The sequence below is a fragment of the Macrotis lagotis genome, chromosome 6 (assembly GCF_037893015.1).
Source record: "Macrotis lagotis isolate mMagLag1 chromosome 6, bilby.v1.9.chrom.fasta, whole genome shotgun sequence".
NCBI lineage: Eukaryota > Metazoa > Chordata > Mammalia > Peramelemorphia > Peramelidae > Macrotis > Macrotis lagotis.
The window spans coordinates 163,569,080-163,589,881 of NC_133663.1; the positions used below are offsets into that span (position 1 = coordinate 163,569,080).

General features: G+C 37.0%; 1 protein-coding gene across 2 annotated transcripts in view; it reads right to left on the reverse strand.

The window, feature by feature from the left end:
- STK24 (serine/threonine kinase 24) overlaps positions 1-20,802 on the reverse strand; it is a 144,457-nt gene that overhangs the window by 78,256 nt on the left and 45,399 nt on the right. For both annotated transcript variants that reach the window (XM_074191935.1, XM_074191934.1), the window contains exon 2: positions 7,359-7,589. In XM_074191935.1, coding sequence (XP_074048036.1) covers positions 7,359-7,589 — 231 coding nt within the window. The remainder of the gene's footprint in view (positions 1-7,358; positions 7,590-20,802) is intronic.

The following is a 20,802-nucleotide window of genomic DNA, read 5'->3' on the forward strand; positions in this document are numbered from 1 at the left end:
CACTCAGCCCACAGATAGTAAGGTTTCTCTGCTATCCCTAGACCAGGACTCTGCTGCTTTGCCCATACTCAGATCCAGGTCTTAGTCTGGGACCCCCCTATTACCATAGGAGAACAGGACCCTCCTCACAGCTCCAAGGTTGTGGTCATCCACATAAAAGAGCACAGGTCAGAAAGTAATGAGAGCCTCTCCTAAGACCTTAAAGGAATTGAGGTCTCGGGGGGAGGGGGGTCCCAAAAACCCCCAAAAGCTTGGGGAATGCATTAAAATCAAGGGATATGAGCAAATAAACAGAAGAAAAAGAATCTGTCTGTACTCTGATCTCATGGAGGATCAAAATACACACTCAAAAGATGACAAAGTCAGAGTTTCTGTATCCAAAGCCTCCAAAAATAGGAACTGGTCTCAGGCTACAGAAGAGCTCAAAAAAGACTTTGAAAAGCAAGTAAGGGAGATAGAATAAAAATTAGAAAGAGAAATGAAAGCAATGCGGGAAAATCATGAAAATCAAGTTAGCAGCTTGGTGAAGGGAATACAAAAAAATGCCACAGAAAATAACATGTTAAAAACCAGTTTAGGTCAAATGGAAGAAGCAGTCCAAAAAGGTCAGTGAGGAGAATAACTTAAAAGGCAGAATTGGCCAGATGGAAAAGGAGACAAAAAAAAGTTCTCTGAAGAAAATAACTCCTTCAAATGTAGAATGGAGGTAAGGAAAGCTGATGACTTTGTGAGAAATCAAGAAACAATAAAACCAAAAGAATGAAAAACTACAGGAAAATGTGAAATATCTCACTGGAAAAAGCCAACTCACCTGGAAAACAGATCCAGAAGAGATCATTTTAAAATTATTGGGCTACCTGAACATCATGACCAGGAAAAGACCCTAGTCTTCATTTTTCAAGAAATAATCCAGCAAAATTGCCAAGACAGTCTAAGAAGCAAAGGGTAAAACAGAAATTGAGGTAATCTACCAATCACCTCCTGAAAGAGATCCCCCACCCCCCCAAAAAAAAATTCCCAGGAATATTATAGTCAAATTTCAGAAGTCCCTAGTCAAAGAAAAAATACTACAAGCAGCCAGAAAGAAACACTTCAATTATAGTCATGAAGGGCACATAGGCTTGGTATTCCAGAAGGCAAAAGAGCTTGCATCACAACCAAGAATCAACTACCCAGCAAAACCAAACATCCTCTTTCAGGGAAAAAGATGAACATTCAATGAAACAGGGAACCTTCAAACTTTCCTGTTGAAACAACCAGAGTTGAACAGAAAGTTTGATCTTCAAGTACAGGACTCAGGTGAAGCATATAGAGGGTGGATGGGAAGGGTAACTTTTGAGGGATTTAATAATACTGCATCTGTATTCCTGCATGGGAAGAAGACACTGATAACACATTTGAACCTTCTCATTTATTAGAGCAATTAGAATGAACATATATAGACAAGGCATAGGAGGGAGCCGAATATGAAGGTATAATGTATTATAAAGACGGGAATCAATGGGTGAAAAAAACACTCTTTTTTAGAAGAAAAGGAAAGGAGAGGTAGAACACGCTAAGATATGTCATGTAAAAGAGTCAAGAAAATGCTTTTGCAATGGAGTGGAAGGGGGGAGGAAAGTGAGGGGAATGAGTTAGCCTTTAACTCTAATCAGAAGTGGCTCACAGAGGACCACTTTTGGGAGGAAACAGCATAGATACTCAACAGAGCATAGAAATCTATCTTACCCTGGAGGAAAAAAGGAGAGGAAAGGGATGAGAGAAAGGCGAAAGGGGGGATGATGTAAGAGAGATATAACATACTTTTGAGGAGGGACATAATGAAAGGAGGAGAATAGAATAAATGGGAGTGGGGAGGAATAGATGGAAGATAAGAGTTAGCAATAGCAACTGTGGGAAAAAATATCAAAGCAACGTCTCTGATGGACTTCTAATAAAGAATGCAACCCATCTCAGAGTCAGAGGAGAGAATATCTCAACACAGACTGTACGCTTTTTTTCTCACTTTATTTTTCTTGAGGTTTCTCTATCTTTGTGGGGGGAGGGGGAATTAGGGTTACTTTCACAAGATTATTGTAGTAATATGAGAATAAATAGATTATCATGAGAAAAAATTATGGTGTTTCAATGTAGACCAAAACATACTATTTTCACTTTTTTAAAACTTGTTTTGTGTTTTTTTCCTTTTTCTCATTTTTTTCTCCTTTAGTTCTGACTCTTCTTTCACCACATAACTAATATAGAATTGTGTTAAACAAGATTATAGAAGTATGACCTATATCAAATTACTGGTTGCCATGGGGAGGGAGGAGGGAAGGAAGGAAAAGTAGAAAAATTTGAAACTCTAAAGCTTACAAAAAAGATGAATATTGAAAGCTATCTTTTTGCATTTGAAAAAATAAAGTAACATTAAGAAAAAACAAAAACAAAAAGTCTTAGAGGAAGATAAGGCACTTGAGTCAGTCAAGTCAAACTATTCACTGTTCAAGTCTCCACAAATGTTAACAGGTATTTATTTATTCAACATGAGTTTATTACTTGCCTACTATATATTGTATTATAATGCATTGTAACCCTGGGCTAGGCACTAGGGATACCAAAAAAAAAAAAAAACACCCAAAAACGAAACAAACAAAACGCAACAAAACAAAAAGAACAGTTCCTGCCCTAAAGGAATCTATGTTGGAGCAAGGTGGGGAGGTCTAACTTACATGCAGACTATAAAATATAAACTAAAACATAATTTCAGAGTGGAGAGTTGCTAAGGAAGAGGAGAAAAGGGGCACTACCAACTCATGGGATCTACCCAGGCTTCCTGTAGGAGGAGACCCTGCAGCTGAACTTTGATGAAAGTTGAAGACATACTGATTCTATGAACCACAGCAGTTTGGACCTTTGCAGCTATGGCTAATTTACATTTCTTCATGGTTTTAATTCTTCCTGAGTGACTTTACAATAAATCCCAGAGATAGCATTATTACCCAAATTACCAGTAAGCCAGCTAAGGCTTAGAGACATTAAATGATTTGATAGGATCCAAAGCCAGCAACTCACAGACCTTTTGATTCCAATTCTCTCCAAATTAGCTTACAGAATCTTCTAAGGATCCCAAAGGTCAATTTTAAAAATAATAATAATCTTTCAACTCATAGTCAAATGCAAGGTCTTTATTATTACATAAGACTCTATTGTTAAAACAAAAAAATAACTGACATATATTGACCTTCCCCCCCCCCCCCTTAAAATTAGCTCTAGATTGATCTCTAAGGTTTCTTCTAGCTCTTTTTTGATGGGTAATTCTTACCACAGAAGAGATGCTTGATAAATGAATGTTAAATATCAGGTAATTAGAAACCTTTCTTACAAGGACTACTTATAAGGAAAACTTCACAAAAATAAAGAACACGGTCAGACTATATTTTTATAGCAATGTTTAGACTAAGTAAAAACATTTGGAAGAACTATTTTTTTTCTTAAGGTAATGCATTTCCAACAATACATGTAAAGTTAAAAGTAAAGCATATTAAACACTTTTCTTCAGGAATACATCTAATTCATAAGAGGTCAGGCTGACCTAAAGAGATTAACATGCTTTGCAAAGCAACAGTTATGCCTATTTCTTTTAAGAAAGATTAAACCATTCCATCTCCAATCACATAAAATTGGGAAGACACAACAAACAACACTTCCTTTCAACAGAAGCTGCCTCTACAGGGCAAAGTTTTGTTAACACTAACAAATTCCTCAACATAAATTGATCCATCCTCCTCTTTGTACAAATTGATAAAAGCTGATGCCTTAGGAGTACCCCATAACTTGCCCATGAAAGAATGCTCAGGCATAAACAGCGGTCATCAAATCTACCACATTAAATAAAATGAAGAAAAAGTCAGTGAAGTAATACTTTATCTTTCTAAATCAAACTCATATAGGCTGGAGGCACTGACTGAAACCCCAAAAGATTCAATTGCCTTTGTCCTTTTTTGCCTTGAAGTAAAAGAGATGGACTCAACCAAAGCTGGCATTCATCAGAAATAAGACACAATCCTCTTATAAACCACACAAAACAGTCAGATGGAGACATAGAGAAAAATATCTCCATCCTACATAATTCCTAAGGGAATGCTGTGACCCTAGTGGTTATCTTGGCAATCAGGGTCAAACTACAAAAATGAGAGCATAGTCTAAATTTCGCCTCAGACTCCAATAAATTGGTAAAAGTTATGATAGAAGACAAAATTATTCAATGTTGGCAGATATACTAACGTATTGCTGGTGAAGCCACTAATGAATACTTTTTGTGGTAGCAAAGAACTGGAAACAAAGTCTATTCTTTCAGAGATGAATAAACAAATTATAAAACAGAAAAATAATGGAATACTACTAGAAAGTAAGTAAAGATGAATACTGTGAATGCAGAGAAGCATGATACAAAATGAGTAAGCAAGAGTCAGGAAAATAATATACACAAAGGAAATATTTACAATAGGTAAAAATGAAAATGAATATTGCAAAATCATAAATTATAAGTTTGATCCCAAAGAAGATTTATGAGAAATCAACTGTCTCCTCTTATTCTTTTATTTTTAGAATGATTTTTTTTTCTAGATGGGTTTCTAAAGTCCTGTTTTCTAAAGCCGCAAAAGTCTTTTCATTTACAGTTCCATTGACTATATCTTAAACCTTTTTTTTCTTATTCCCAAAAAGAGCTCAAAAATTGAAAAATGCACAAAAGATATATAGAGCTTTTGGCCCCAGAGTTCTTTCCCTCATATAAAATATATGGTATTAATACATTTAACTTTAGTCGAGGCCTTCAAAATTGAGTCATAATCTAGGAACATTAATAGAGAGATGTGTAATTCCTCTGCTGCAAGTGAGAAATGGTTCAATTGGTTCAACATCAGTTACATTTTAGACTTCTATCTCCTATAAATGAGTTTCCATTCTCTAAACTTGGTGGAACCCATGTGCTAAGTAAGGTATGTTAACTTTTTCCCCAAGTCAAATAAGTATTCCAATTCTCCATACATACATTATCATCCTGATTTTGTCATATAATACTGAGTTAAAAACAAAGCAGCATGGGTTTTTATGTCTTTTTAAAACAGAACAGTAATATTGGTAGATGGGGAAGGCTATCAAAGTTGTTCATGTCTTTCAGTCATGTCTTTCAGTCATGTCTTTCAGCCATTTAAGAAATTAAATTAAGTTCCAAGCACAGATGTAAATTGAAGTGATTTTCAGAAACTAATTTATCATGTATGGTTCTACATATTCCTGAATTCTAGATGTCAATACACAAACTGTTGGTCATGAATTAACAGGGAGAAAAATTAAGGGGAAAATGGGGTCAAATGAATACTCGGTTGAGAATGTTATGAACATTCTAAGACCTCTATTAATTAACCAAACAAATTGAATTTATTGAGTCCCCAGTATGAGCAAGGCCATGAGGCAATAAAATGTGCATAATTCTAAGTTTTATCAAATAAACTGTACTCAACTGACAATGGTGATATCTCTTCTTCTGAGCATCCAAAAGTGTCCCTTAATAAGGAAATGCTCAATTCTTGACATTTTTGTTTTGAAACTTTTTTTGATGCTGTCTTCATTTTAAAAAATAAGAGAAATTCAGGCAGAATAAAGTGAAAGTACTAGTTAAAATCAAGTAAGATAAATCTAGAGAAATCAGAACCCAGGATTTGATTCTCACTTTTCTATTTTAATTTTAAGAGGTAATGTCTTATTACTGAAAATCAGCCCCAGCATAATTTCCAATTTACTGACTTTACAGAGTAGTTTTCTTCTGGCAAACACAAATTACCTCTTACCCCACACAATTTCAATTTCTTCTCATAACATTTCTTCAGAGTACAGGGCATATAGAATGGTAAACTGCAGTTATCCATATGGTTGGGAAATAATGGTCTCTTGGTTACCATATATTATACCACACAGCACACCAGGTTTCAAAGATGACTCTTGAAAACTACACTGAATACACTTTAATATACATTTTTATGGTACAACAACACCTTGTAAGTTTCTTGAGGGTAAGAATCATCTAACTTTTAAAATTTATCTCCCCAGCACAACATCTGACACCTAATAAGTACCTAAGAAATACATCCTGATAAAGGCTCTCAAGAACTTTAAGCCACTACACTACTTTTAAGAACATCAAGTATCATTTTGTAATAAAACAGAATGAAACACTAATTGGTTGCCTGGGTCCTAGATAATGAAGTACGTTGCAGTCTGCTAACTACAAAAACTGAGGGAACCATGTTCCAGAATAAAAATGAATAACCTACACAAGCTTTCACAATCAAAAACTCAGGATGTACCAGGAAAAGGGGTCTTGCAATACACACACATGAGGAGGTATGGATCTGTCAAAGGCCCAGATCACCTGAATGGGCCAGGTCAATTTTCCACGCAAATTAACACTGTCTTGTCTACAATACAACTCATTTATAATACTTTGAATACTGTTTTCTAGATTAACTGAAATCCAGGAAAGTTAGCTGACTTTTACAATGATTACTAAATTAGTCACACACTTTTTAACACATTCTTTTAAAGTAAATTTACCCAAAACAAAATCTTAAAACATGGGGTGTGGAACCTAAAGGTCCTTTTTTCTACTTCCAGAAATAAGTCAGCAGAGGGTGCCAAAAAAATAACAATTTTCAAACTTACGGCACAATCTTGCTTTTTTTTTTCTGCTATCTCTTACTTGAGAGTTAAGATTATATTCACTCAGGAGAGCCAAGTGGCATGGTAGAGCACCGGCCCTGAATTCAGGAGGACCTAAGTTAAAATCCAGTCTGAGACACTTAATAATTACCTAGCTGTGTGACCTTGGGCAAGTCACTTAACTCCATTGCCTTGTTAAAAAAAAAAAAAGATTATATTCACTTATCTTCCTTACAGTCTTTGATTTTTAACTATTCTCTAGTAAGCCAAGGCACGTTTGAAGGGAAAACAACAACATATAGTAGAATAAGTCCTGCTAATAATTCACAGGGAAAAGAGAATCACAGATATGACATCTCTAATGCAAATTTATAATACTCAATTACGTTTTACAAGATTCATTATCTTTTAGCAAAGAGAACAAATAATCTATTTCAATGAATTTTTAAAAGGTACGATTTTTTTCAAACAGGCTGTTTTGTTATTTAGCACACAAATGTCACTTTAGATAGCAAGGTCTTGATTTCAAAGGTCAAAATATCTCCTTTTCTCTTTTGAAAGCAAGGTATGCTGTTCAAACCTTCACATAAAACTCTCTGCATTATCTGCAAAAGGGTTCACATTCAAAATTCAAAGGATTTTAAAACATTTCTTACCTTGAGATAAGATCCATAATACTTGGTGACATATGGACTGTCACACTGACTCAGCACTGTGATTTCTTGCTGAATATCTTCGATTTCATCTTCTGCTTCTTCCAAATCAATGATTTTTATGGCAACTACTTTCTGAGTCCGATTGTCAATGCCTTTAAACACCTCACCAAACGAACCCTTCCCAATTTTTTCAAGTTTTGTAAAAAGCTCTTCTGGATCTGCTTTTAGATTCTATTGTGGGGGGAAAAAAAACAGAAGGGGCTAGAGTTATTTGCTTTGTCATAATGAGATTTTTCTGTTTAGTTCCAGACCTAATATCTATTATTAGTCTTACAAGCACTTAACTATATCCTGTTTTTATTTGGATATATCAGTCTTTTACATTTCAAATATTTGCTAAATAAATTATACATAGGGGTGGCTAGCTGGCGCAGTAGATAGAGAGCACTGGCCCTGGAGTCAGGAGTACCCAAGTTCAAATCCAGCCTCAGACACTTAATAATTACCTAGCTGTGTGGCCTTGGGCAAGTCACTTAACCCCATTGCTTTGCAAAAACTAAAAAAACAAGTTATACATAATATAAGTTAAAATATATCAGTATTTATCACAGTGTTTTTTACAACAGTAGAAATACAAATTTATATCAGTATTTATCACATAGTATTTTTTACAACAGTAAAAATACAAATTTATAAAGAAAAGTTGATATAGAAAAAAATAAATTTTTCAATATTTCAATATTTCCAAATCACTTGAACACAGAAGTTGGACAGTAATGGATACAGGGTAGGGACTAGAGTTAGGAACGCTCTTCTTCCTTAGCTGTATGACCCTGAGCAAGTATGTAACTTAACCAGGTATGACTCAATTTCCTCATCTGTAAAATGAGCCAAAAAAAGGAAATGGCAAACCATTCCAGTATCTTTGTCAAGAAAATTCCAATTAAGATCATAAAAAGTCAGACAAGACTAAAAAGAAAAAAATGAACATTTTCACTAAGTACTAACATCTTAAGAAAATCATCAGGATTCCAGTGACAATGGAACGAGCCCTAGCCTTGAACTCAAGAGACCCTGGGTTTCAATACTGACTGCCATTTTTTGGTTTATTAGAGAAATCACTTAACCTCTCCTCTTTGAGCATTAATTCATGCTACCAATCTCACTGGGGTGCAATGAAATTAACTTGGTAAGCCAAAGAATATCCCACAGGATCATGTACTTCAAGCTGGAGGGGGCCCTTAGTGGCCATCTTAGTCTAAATCCCTCATTTTATAAATGTCTAAATACTCACATTTTACAAACTGGGAAAGGGTAAAAGAAATTGTCCAAGGTCACCCAGGAAACTAGGAGGAAGCCTGGGACTGGGACCAAGGTCCCGACTTCAAAGCCAGCATTCTTTTCATAACTATGCCCATAAAATGTGTTATTAATATCAGTTTGAGGAAACAGCATGATAAGAGTAAGCAAAAAAGAGCAATGGATTTTTTCCAGAGGACCTAGGTTCAAACTTTAGCTCTACTATTTATCAATTCTGTGACCTTGAGGTAGAGTTCTAATTCCCCTCTCTGGGTTTTAGCTTTATCATCTGGAAAATAACTAGTTTCAATGAGATGATTTCATAGCTTTGTGTGTCCATTTGTGTTCCTTTTATCTTAGTTTTAATCTGAGAAATGAACCTTTAACAAAAAGAGGCTGGGAAAAAGCAACATATTTTCAAAGCTTCTTACTCAAGGGACTTGATTAACCTCCCCCCCATTCCTTCCAAACCCCCAAAAAAACTCCTCCTGCCCTCTTTAAGAGCACAGGATTTGCTAAAACTATTAGTTAATTTTGCTGAAGTCCCCAAAGTCTCAGAATTCTCTTCTTGTCTGAGGTTACAAAATGCAGTTTTTCTAAGAAAATTTTCTAAGAAAATTGTGACTGGTAGTTAAATTTCGAGACTAACAACAAAAAAGTCTTTTAACCCATGATGAAGCTGTAGCAATATGTGAAGAGATTTGAGGAAAACTATCATCTAGAGAAGGAAGAACAAAAAAGTGAGAATGATATACAGATAGGGAGGAAGAAAACTGCATAAAGCATAAATAAGTAAACTAAAAGGGGGAAATAAACTATTGTTTCCTTTTTGTCTCCCATCCCCCTTTATAATACTGCTTCTAGGAGGAAAAGCATTAAGCTTTCTGAAATGACATTTCTAAATCAAAAGATTTTTTTTTATTTTATTTATTTAAAGCAATGGGGGATTAAGTGACTTGCCCAAGTCACACAGCTAGGTAATTAAGTGTCTATGGCCAAAATTTGAACTCAGGTCCTCCTGACTCCAGGGTTGGTGCTCTATTACCTAGCTCTCCTTCTAAATCAAATGTTCTTAAATTGGACCTTGTGGACTTAAAATGACACAACTGTTAAAAAAAAAAATTCTGTGAAATAGGCTTCACCGGACTGAAAAAGAGCCCTTGAAATAAAAAAGGCAAAGAGCCTTTGCTCTAAGGAAACCCCAGTCCCCAAAAAGCATGCCTACTGAAATAGACTGTATATAATTTCACCAAAGACCTTTAATTAAAAAAAAAGTATTGTATTACATAATTTTGCTATCTCTTATATTTTATTTTTCTTCCTTAAGGATATGATTTCTCTCTCATCACATTCAACTTAGATCAATGTATACCATGGAAACAATGTAAAGACTAACAAACAGCCTTCTGTGGGGGTGGGGGGAGGGAACTAAGATTGGGGGAAAATTGTAAAATTCAAAATAAATAAAAAATTTTTGAAAAAAGAAAAAAGCGTATATAATTTCACCTTTTTTCCTATGGTCATTAACCTTACACAGTGTAATTTTACAATTATTAAGATATTAACCTATAATAATAAGACTGACACTAAACATATCCATTAGATTACTACTACCAATCTTACCAGTTGTTTTAAGGGATGTACTCTGTTAATTTTAAAGTACTTTCTAAATAATCTGTCACCATTGTACTTCATTATAATACATTTTTATTTCTTTTAGAATAACCTCAGCAAACATTTTAAATAAAATGCCTATAGGTTTATAAAAAAAAACTACCCAAGTAAGTCACTAACCTCTAGATAATTCTAGAATTGTTCTGCAGCCCTTCAGCAAAACATTTTTTAGAATGCACTCCCCAACATGCATAAACTTATTTACAACTGATTTACATGTACTACTGCATTAACTGATGTAAGAAAATTAAAAATGAGATAAATCCTGTAGTCAACAGGGGAACCCTAGAATTGGCAGAAGAGAATGACACAGACGGACCTACTCTTTAAGATAATCAGCTTGACAGCAAAGGGGAAAGGTTAGAGTGGGCAAAGGAAAACAGATCAGGAAGCTACAGCAAGATTCTAAGAAGGTTGTGACAAGGCCCTGAACCACATGGTAGCTGTGTGAGTAAAGGGAGGCAGATGCCAGAGAGAGAAAATCTCCAATCCTGGAAAAGCAATGAAGAACAAGAGGCAAAAGCTTGAAAGTAATGTTCCAGTTTGGCAAAACTGCTTGCTGTCCTTTAACTTGGTTTCAGATTGGTTAGAAAACAGCTATTTACTCAACGACTTCTGCTATTGCCTTTTTTTTAAGTGCATTTCCAGAAGAGTCTGATACCTGTAAATTTAGCAGATGCTGTGGTTTTGTTATTATATCTCTGTTCTCTCTCTGCCAATAGATTTGAAGCTGGAAGCCAGCTAAAAACTGTCTCAGTTAAAATGGGCTGAAAGCTTGACACTAATGTTAAGAATGTTTGATGATTTTGAAGAAGACCACGACAGCAGGAAGAATTTGAATGTAAGACTCAAGGTCACACAGCTCATTAGAGTCAAGTGTCTGAGGCTGGATTTGAACTCCCATCCCCCCGACTCCAGGGTCAGTGCCCTATCCACTGCACCAACTCGCTGCCCCTACACTAAATGTAGTATGGTTCTGAAAACCTCTATCCCTTGCCCTTTGGCAACTCTTCCTTAAACTTATTACTATCTAGTGTTTCATCACAGTATACAAATATAAGCCCAAAACACGTGGCTACTTCAAAAAGTCACCTCATATTGTGTTGTCAGGGTTATTTCATCCAAAAAATATTGGGGAGAAGGGGGGACAGGGAGTTAAGGTTAGTGAAATGAACAGAAAGCTGGGTCAGAGTCAAGACCTTGTTCTCAATTCCAGCATTCCTCCTTGTTTCCTGCTTAACCTTGGACAGTTCCTTCAACCTTTCCCAGTCTCATTTGTAAAATAAGGGGTTTGGACTAAATAACTAATTTCCAACTCAAAATCCATGATCCATGTGGTGCTCTCTGGTTTGCAAAATTAATTTCCTCACAACCACCCAGGGATATTAGAAGCATAAGTTAACATGGTAGTTATTAGTATTATCACTGGTAGCCCGAGTCACCTCTGTGGTTATAATCAGAGCCAGAGGGGTGCCTATCCATAAACTATTCTTAAGAAATTTTTCCTGGAAAATTTTAATTAATTTAATTAATTAAAATAGTCAAGTTAATTGAGTTCTCTTAAACCTTTTCACAGGCCTGCTACCACCTTTACTACAATATTCCTTCAAACAAATAGTGAGTATTAAATTAAATTAAATTAAATACTTCCCACTAAAAAAGAAGACAGAGGAGAGGCTGTTTCAACAAAAGGCAGGAAGCAGGGGGTAAGAGGAAATTTTATTTCATCACTGTGTGCACCTCTCAATGTAGGAATTTCTTAGTATAGTAGAAAAGAGCACAACTTTGGAGTCAAAGAATCTTCCACCCCTGACTTTACTTAATTTTCCTAGGTCTCAGTTTCTTCTCTTGTAAAAAAGTAAGGGGTTAAGGAATAGAGATGATCACTGAGGTCCCTTCTAGATCTAAGAGCTAAGGTCTTTTGATCTTGAACAAGTTTACTTAAAACTCTAGGACTCTATTTCCTCTCTTGGAAAATAAAGGGACATCATCTTAAGTTCCCTTCCTGCTTCAGCTCCTAAAATAAACTGGATGCAGTCTGTAACTTGGAAGGCAAACCAAAAGTTTTTTTTACCTGGACCTAGAGAAGTTAAGTGACTTGAGGGTCAGTGGTGCACAGAGGTCAGAAGGCCAGTAATAGAGGGCACTACAGAATGCTATCAAATCAGTGAACACCAGACCATCAGACTTTCTCCTCTGACCATCCAACCTCCAACTGACTTTTTAGAAGAATGTTTCCCTTCAAAGTCACAGTTTCCAGTGCCTTCCCACTGCAGCACATTCCAGTCCTGAAAATTAGCTGAGTTTCAGAGCAGCACAGGACTCTAGCAAGGTCGCCGGGGGCTGTGACTTAAATAGAAGTACACTAAAACCCAGAAGTTGGCTAGAGAACAAAGTAGCACACTGGGGAAGCAGCCAAATGCCCACACTTCCTTGGCTTCAGCAGAACACTGAATAACCCCAGAGCATCGATAAAACAGGCCAGAACTGAACTGCTTCATGGAGAAAAGACTACCTATCAATCACCAAAGTGGTCAGTCAACCACTGAGTCCTGTCTTTAGATGTGCTAAGAGTCTCTTAGCTGAATAACTGAGCTTAAACATTACTACTACTGAGAAGGAAAAATAGCTTTCCCTATTTCCTTCAAAGATTGTAATTCAGTCCAACATTCATTTACATAGTTTTCCTAATCATCAGTTCATTATTACCTCAACACCATATATCAAAAACTCAAAAAACAAGAATCTTCAACTTTTATAGGCATTTAAAGTTAAAGTTCCATATCTAAGTAGATAATATTTAGGCTTCCTACTTTTAATTGCATCCTCAATATTTGAAAAATGTCCTTGGTTGCCTCTCAATCCAATTTACCATAGCGATTCTTTAGCCTACTTGCTTCAAGTAACACCAGCTGCTACCTATCATAGGAGACAGAATTTGACCCCAAGACCTCTGGCCCCAATATTAAAATTCTCTATCACTAATAACCAGTATTACTGTGACTCACAAGTTTTCTTCATCTGTTTCTTCATTTGTAAAATTTGAGGTGGATTAGATGAAGAACTAAAGTTTCTCCACCATCCAAAAACTTGTAATGCTATTTGTTAGACTTAAATAAAAATGTCAGTTGACAAAATTCAAATGTACAAATTTACCTATAGCCAGTGTTGCATGTTAATGGTGATATCAGATTCTTGTACTAATAAGCTTTATAAAATTCAAAATAACAATTACTCTGGCTAACTATACAATCATTGAGCAGTATTATTAATAATAATAATAAATAATAAACCCTACATCAACAGAAAATGAAAACATTTCTCCATACCTGTTCACTTTATTTTTTTTTTTTTAGGTTTTTGCAAGGGAAATGGGGTTAAGTGGCTTGCCCAAGGCCACACAGCTACTAGGTAATCATTAAGTGTCTGAGACCAGATTTGAACCCAGATACCCCTGACTCCAGGGCCGGTGCTTTATCCACTACGCCACCTAGCCACCCTCAAACCCATTCACTTTAACAAAATTTTTAATTCACAGGTAAGTAAGTGGGGGGGGGGGGGATCTCCTTTGTGTCAGTGCTCAGTTCATATCTATCACCATGACAAAACTACTCACCCAGATATAAGCTAGATTAATTCTTTCAGTTTTCCATCCACTAGCATCACCATCTGTGACTATTTTCCCAGAGAGATAAATACATTGGATCTCTTCATTGTTATAGAGTCCAAGAAAACATGAGGTCATTTGCTTAATCTTGGCCAGTGAAAAATGTAACTGGGAAACTACAAAGTGGTATAAAATGTGAACAATTGTTATTATTACCCACATAACCACAGAAATTGTCTTGACCTTTATGAAGAATAAATGCCTTCTAGATTTCTAATAATAACTACAATGTTCAACCAACCTAGGCCTCTAGCTCATGGTGACTCATCTCCCCCAGACCTGCCAGAGCTTTTATTCAGACCAGAATCTCCCTTTAAGCACCTTCCCTATTAGGACAGACTTAATAATTACGAGAGTGAGGAAAAAATTAAAAGAGGAGGGGAGAATTCAGAAAGAACAGGGTGGTAGGAAAAGAGAGCTGAAAGGGAAGAGTACAGGTATGGAAATCTGGAGCAGTAAAATCAAGCTGAAAGACCCAAATGGACTCAGAAATAGGAAAAATAGACAATAAAAGATTAGATAAATAGTCTCTATAGGAAAACTAAAGGATCAAAGGGAATTTTTTTTTTTGGTCTGGACCTACAACAGTATAGGAAGAAGAAAGGAACTATTTCTATAATATCAGATAGGTTCCCAAACAACTCAAAGTTGCAGTCTGGGGCACTGAGATGTTAAGTGGTTCAGTTAGCCAAGGAGAGAGCCAATGAGGGAACTGAAGTGGGTCTTCTTGACGCGAAAACCAGCTCTCTACTCCCTTTTACCACACATGTCTCTTTGTTACACAAGTTTAATAAACACCTGAGAGGGACGAAAGTCAACACAAAGAACATTTAATTACAGCCTGGGACAGTGGGAAAATAAGAGATGGATGGAAGGATGGATGAATGGATGGACAGAAGGATGGAGAGAGAGAAAGAGACAGACAGACAAACAGAAAGAAAGATAGTCAATAGAAAGGAAAGTTGGAAAGGGAAGAGAAGTAGAAAGGAAATGGTATGGAGACACCTGGAAAACATGGTGGAGGACTGGTACCCAGAAAAATAAAGGAAATAAAGCAAAATGCTTAGTTATCAAGAATCAAGTGCATTTACTAAAAGGTAAATGTTACAATCTAAAGCATAAAAACAACATTTTTAAAAGTCAGTCATGGGGTGGAGCCAAGATGGTGAAAGGAGAAGAGCCTCTCTTAGGTGCTCTCTCTCTTTATAATATTTCAAAACTTATAAAATAAGGACTCTAACTAAATTTTCAAGAGACAGAAGCCACAGAGTGATCCAGTGAGGCAGTTCTCCAGCCCAAGGTAACCTGGAAAATAGCAAAAAGGCTCTGCTCCCAGAGTTAGAGGGGCAGCCTGCTAGAGCGAAGGAACTTCAGCATCCCCGAGGCAGCGCCAGGGCACTTGGGGAGCCGCGGCTCACAGCATTGGGGGGGGGGGGGCAGTTTCCTGACCTACACCCCAGGGAGCACCAGGCACAACTTGGAAGATCAGCGGGGTACCTCTGCCAGAGCGAGCATGTGAAGCCCAGCCCTCGGGGCACACAGTGAGCAGCAGTGGCCACAGCAGCCCAGATCCAGGAACGGGAAGAAGGCAGAGCTGGTGAGCAGGAGCCCCCAGGCAACTGAGCCTTCAGTAGGGGAGTGGAGAGCGACTTCTGTCCTCTGCCCCTGGGGCTCTGAGCACATTCAGATCCTGATCACACAGTCTAGGACCCCACAGAACAGCAGCCCCCCCACTTCAGCACCGTGGCAGAGGGGTGTGCTTGTGGTCAGTGAAGACAGAGCTTCACACACTGAGATCCTTGTGTGGGGGGTGTCCTAATAATACTCCAAAGCTCAGGAAGCACCCCAAGACTAGACACAGGCTGGGGAAATGAGCAAACAGAGAAAAAAGAGGAAGAGCATTGAGAAATACTTTGTCTATGATTCCAAGAAGGATCAAAATACTCAATCTGAAGATGAGGAAGCACAAGCTCCTGCATTTAAAGACTCCAAGAAAAACGGAAATTGGGCTCAGGCTATGACAGAGCTCAAAAGAGATTTTGAAAAGCAAATGAGGGAGATAGAAGAAAAACTGGGAAAAGAAATGAGAGATGCAGGAAAAAGTCAGCAGCTTAGTCAAGGAGATCCAAAAAAATGCTGAAGAAAATAGTATGTTAAAAACCAGCATAGGTCAAATGGATAAAACAGTTCAAAAAGTTATTGAGGAGAAGAATGCTTTAAAAAGCAGAATTGGCCAGATGGAAAAGGAAATAAGAAAGCTCTCTGAGGAAAACAAATCCTTCACATGTAGAATGGAACTGAGGGAAGCTGCTGATTTTATGAGAAGTCAAGAAACAATACTTCAAAACCAAAAAGAATGAAAAATTAGAAGAAAATGTGAAACATCTCATTGAAAAAACAACTGATCTGGAAAACAGATTCAGGAAAGATAATTTAAAAATTATTGGTATACCTCAAAGTCATGATCAGGAAAAAAAAGTCTTGATATCATCTTTAAAGATTTCCTATAGGAAGGCGGCTAGGTGGTGCAGTGGATAGAGCACTGGCCTTGGAGTCAGGAGTACCCGAGTTCAAACCCAGCCTCAGACCTTAATAATTATCTAGCCGTGTGGTCCTTAGGCAAGCCACTTAACCCCATTGCCTTGAAAAATCTAAAAAAAAAAAAAAAAATCCTACAGGAAAACTGCCCAGATATCCTAGAAGCAGAGGGCAAAATAGAAATTGAGAGAATCCACCAATCTCCCACGGAGATTGGAAAACAAAAACAAAAACAAAACCTGGGAATATTATAGCCAATTTCCAGAACTCCCAAGTCAAAGAGAAAATATTACAAGCATCCAGAAGGACACAATTCAAATATCATGGAGCTTTAGTCCAGATCACACAAGACTTAGCAGCAACTACATTAAAGGCTCAGAGGACTTGGAATATAATATTCCAGAAGGCAAGAGCTCGGAATGCAACTGAGAATCAACTACCCAGCAAAACTGAATGTCCCCTTCCAGGGAAAAAGATGGACTTTCAATGAACCAGGGGAATTTCAAATGTTCCTTTTGGAATGGCCAGAGCTGAACAGAAGGTTTGATCTTCAGATACAGGACTCAGGTGAAGCATGGAGATTGGAGGAGAGGGGAAATATGAGGGACTTAATGAGGATGAACTGTATGTATTCCTGCATAGAAAGATGATACTGATAATACTCATATGAAACCTTTCACTTTAAATAGAGCAGGTAGAAGAAGCTTTTATAAATGAGGCACAGGAGAGAGCTGAATTTGAAGATATAATATAGTGTAAAAAAAAATGGAGTCAATGGCTAAAAGGGAAATGTAATGGGCATAAGAGAAAGGAGAAGTGAAATAGATTGAGATATTTCATATAATAAGTTTTTTTTATTACAATGAGCTATTGTATGGAAGGGGAGAAGGCGAGGGGGAATGAGGGAAGCTTCACTCTCATCAGAGGTGGCTCAGAGAGGAAACAGGATATATACTCAATGGGGTATAGACATCCAGAGTAAGAAGGAGAAAAGGGGGACAGGGGAAAGGGGGAATTGTGAGTGATGGAGGAGAGGGTGGAACATGGGGGAGAGTGATCAGATATAACACATTTTCTTTTTTACTTCTTGTAAGGGGCTAGGATTGGATGGCCTGTCCAGGACCACAGGGCTGGGTGGTAGGTGGACTCAGGGCCTCTTGGCCCCAGGGCAGGTGATCAGTCTGCCATGCCACTCAGCGACCCTACAGCACATTTAAGAAGAGGGACAGATGGGGCGGCTAGGTGGCATATTGGATAAAGCACCGGCCTTGGAGTCAGGAGTACCTGGGTTCAAATTCGGTCTCAGACACTTAATAATTACCTAGCTATGTGGCCTTGGGCAAGCCACTTATCACCATTTGCCTTGCAAAAAAACCTAAAAAAAAAAGAGGGACAGAGTGAAAGTAGAGAGAAAATACAGTATATGGTAGTGGGGAAGTATGAATGGAGGGAGTTGCAATCAGCAATGGCAACAGCAGAAAAATATGGAAGTAGCTTTTGTGATGGACTTATCCTAAATAATGTGATCCACCCACAACAGAGCTGGTAGTATTGGAACACAGACTGAAACACATTTATCATCATCATCATCATCGCTATTTGTGGGGGTTGCAGGGTAAATGGGGTTGGGTGTCTCTGTCCACCCCTACTATCATTATCATTATTATTAGTAGTAGTAGTATTATTAGTATTAGTATTATTAGTATTATTATTAGTAGTAGTAGTATTGTTATTATTATTATTATTTTATGGTATTATTATTGTTATTGTTATTATTTTATGGTATTATTATTATTATTATTTTTATTTTATGGTTTTGGTATTTGCAAGGCAATGGGGTTGGAGTGGCTTGCCCAGGATTATACAGCTGGGTGATTGTTGGGTGTCTGGGGCCAGACTTGGGTTCGGGTGCTCCTGACTCCAAGACCGGTGCTCTGTCCACTGCGTCACCTAGCTGCCCCATTATTATTTTTTTACTTTAATTTTAATTTTTTTTACTTTATTGCTCATGTGGGGGAGGGGGTATTATGTTTACTCTTAAACAAGAATATTTTAATAATAATAATTATAAACATCATTTGTGCAAAAATAAAAACAAATATAAGAAAAAAAAGAAAGAAAACTCCAAATGGAGTCATGGTCAGATGTGACTGAAACAACTCAACAGTAGCAGCAGCAGCAGCAGCAGCAGCAGCAGCAACAACAAACAACCACCCTCTCTCTAGAAGTACGGCACTTTAAAAGGAAAAAAAAGATAATTTCTGATTCAGTCTTAGTGATTTTGGGGTGGCCTCTAAGGGATGGGGTTCAGTATATGGGGTAACCCTTAACATCATACCATAATAAACTTAGAACTGGAAGGGACCTTAGAAATGAGTTAAGTCCAACAATTTCATATGAGGAAACTGAGGCTTAAGAGAGGCCAAGTACATTCTTCATGGTCATATGGCTAGTAAATGTCAGAGACAAGAAATAACCCAAGTCTTCTTGACTCCAAATTCAGAACCCTAACCACCATGTTGTCACTCAAGATTTGGTGATTTGGTTGGCTTATGCTCCAGAGTATGCACTCTCTTGAGCGGAAATAACCTTTGTGTTGGCCCATAAAAGTGAACTCATTGACCCTGTCAACATCTGGATGAGAGCCATATCTGTCTATGGACTTGTACTGGAGTTTCAAAAGATGGAAAGTACATAGAAAGTCACAACAATGCATCTCTCAGTTAAGATGGGTTGAAGAAGGTCTACTAGTTAGCATGAAGCCGGAGACAGCCTTCAAGATGTACTTATGTTGTTCTATCTTGAACAAGCAGCCTTAACTCACATCATGGTAGGGATAGTAGTCTACCTCCAAATAAAAATCAAACAAACCTTAAAAAAAAAAAGTCAGTTACACCATTTCAAAATAGTAAATCCCCTCAACTCTTCTACAAATTCCAACCAGTCTCAATACAGAAGTGATCAGCATTAGCATTACTACTTTTTCTCAGAAAGTTTTGTAAAACTCAAAATTCTCCCTGATCTTCATCTATTAAGCAGGCAACATTAATTTATTGCCAGTATATATAGTAGCTCGATTTCTCTTAGATACAAGTAAAAATGTTAACTACACCCCCTATCATTTTAGAATCACCCCTTATCACTTTAGATCCAAAGAGAAATGTCAGGACTCTGACTGGAGCTAAAATTTCTTTAGTATTGCATTAGAATTTTTTATAGCCCCTTGGGAGAATTCATCAAGATAGTTTCATGATGATTTTAAGTGTTAAAACCTGGACTGCTAACTATGGTTTCTTTTTGTCTTTTCAATGTTGTAAAATACAGTGAATATTAGTTATCAATGTTTATAGTCACTCAGCTTGAGAAGCATTAAGATGATCCCACCTTCCTCCATTTTTCTAGGCAAGGGCTAAAGTTTTTTTCATTTGAATCATAGTTTTATATTGGGATCTACTTCCATACAAACTATCTTGTATTCAGATTCTACCACCCTCTTTGATATACACTCTAAATTGATTTCAGTCTAGATCAAATAAAATTCATTTTTGTCAGTGCTATAGTCACAGAGTCTGTGCTTTAACACTAAGGGAATCCTTCCCAAATTATCATGATCACCAGGACACCTTCCTGTCTATAAAACAGCAATTCCACATTTATTATCTCATCTGACCTACCCCAAGGAAGGTATTATCCTCATTTTATAGATGAGGAAACAGAGTGGGGTCAGAGAATAATTCATTTAATAAGTACTAAGGTTCAGTAATGAGAATAAGAAAGTAAATAAAAATAACAGTCCCAGCCCCAACAAACTTAGAAAACAGTAGGGAGAAATAAGATGTATGTAAACATGTATTCTACAAGTCAGAAAATGAAAAGCATAAAACAGGTGAAACAAAGAACATCAGAAACTTAAAGGTAAGAAAAGAACATTTCTATTGGGAGGATGGAAATGAGAATTAAATCAGCAAAGGTATAAGGAAGAACAGTTTGATACAATCAGAAGATCAAGGTCTGAAGTGATTTTCTGCTATTTGCTATTTTGACCAAGTCACTGAACCGTAACTCTTTTTTAAAATGAAGGGATTAGATGAGAAGACCTTTGAGGCTCCATAAGTCTACAATAGAGAAAATACTATCTGTGCTAGGCCCTGAAGAATTTTAATGAGTTGAGAGTCTTATCTAAAATAAATTTGAAGTTATCTCAACCTCTACCAAAGGGTTCTGCACAGAGGAAAGGAACAAATATTTGTTAAAATAAGAAAGGGG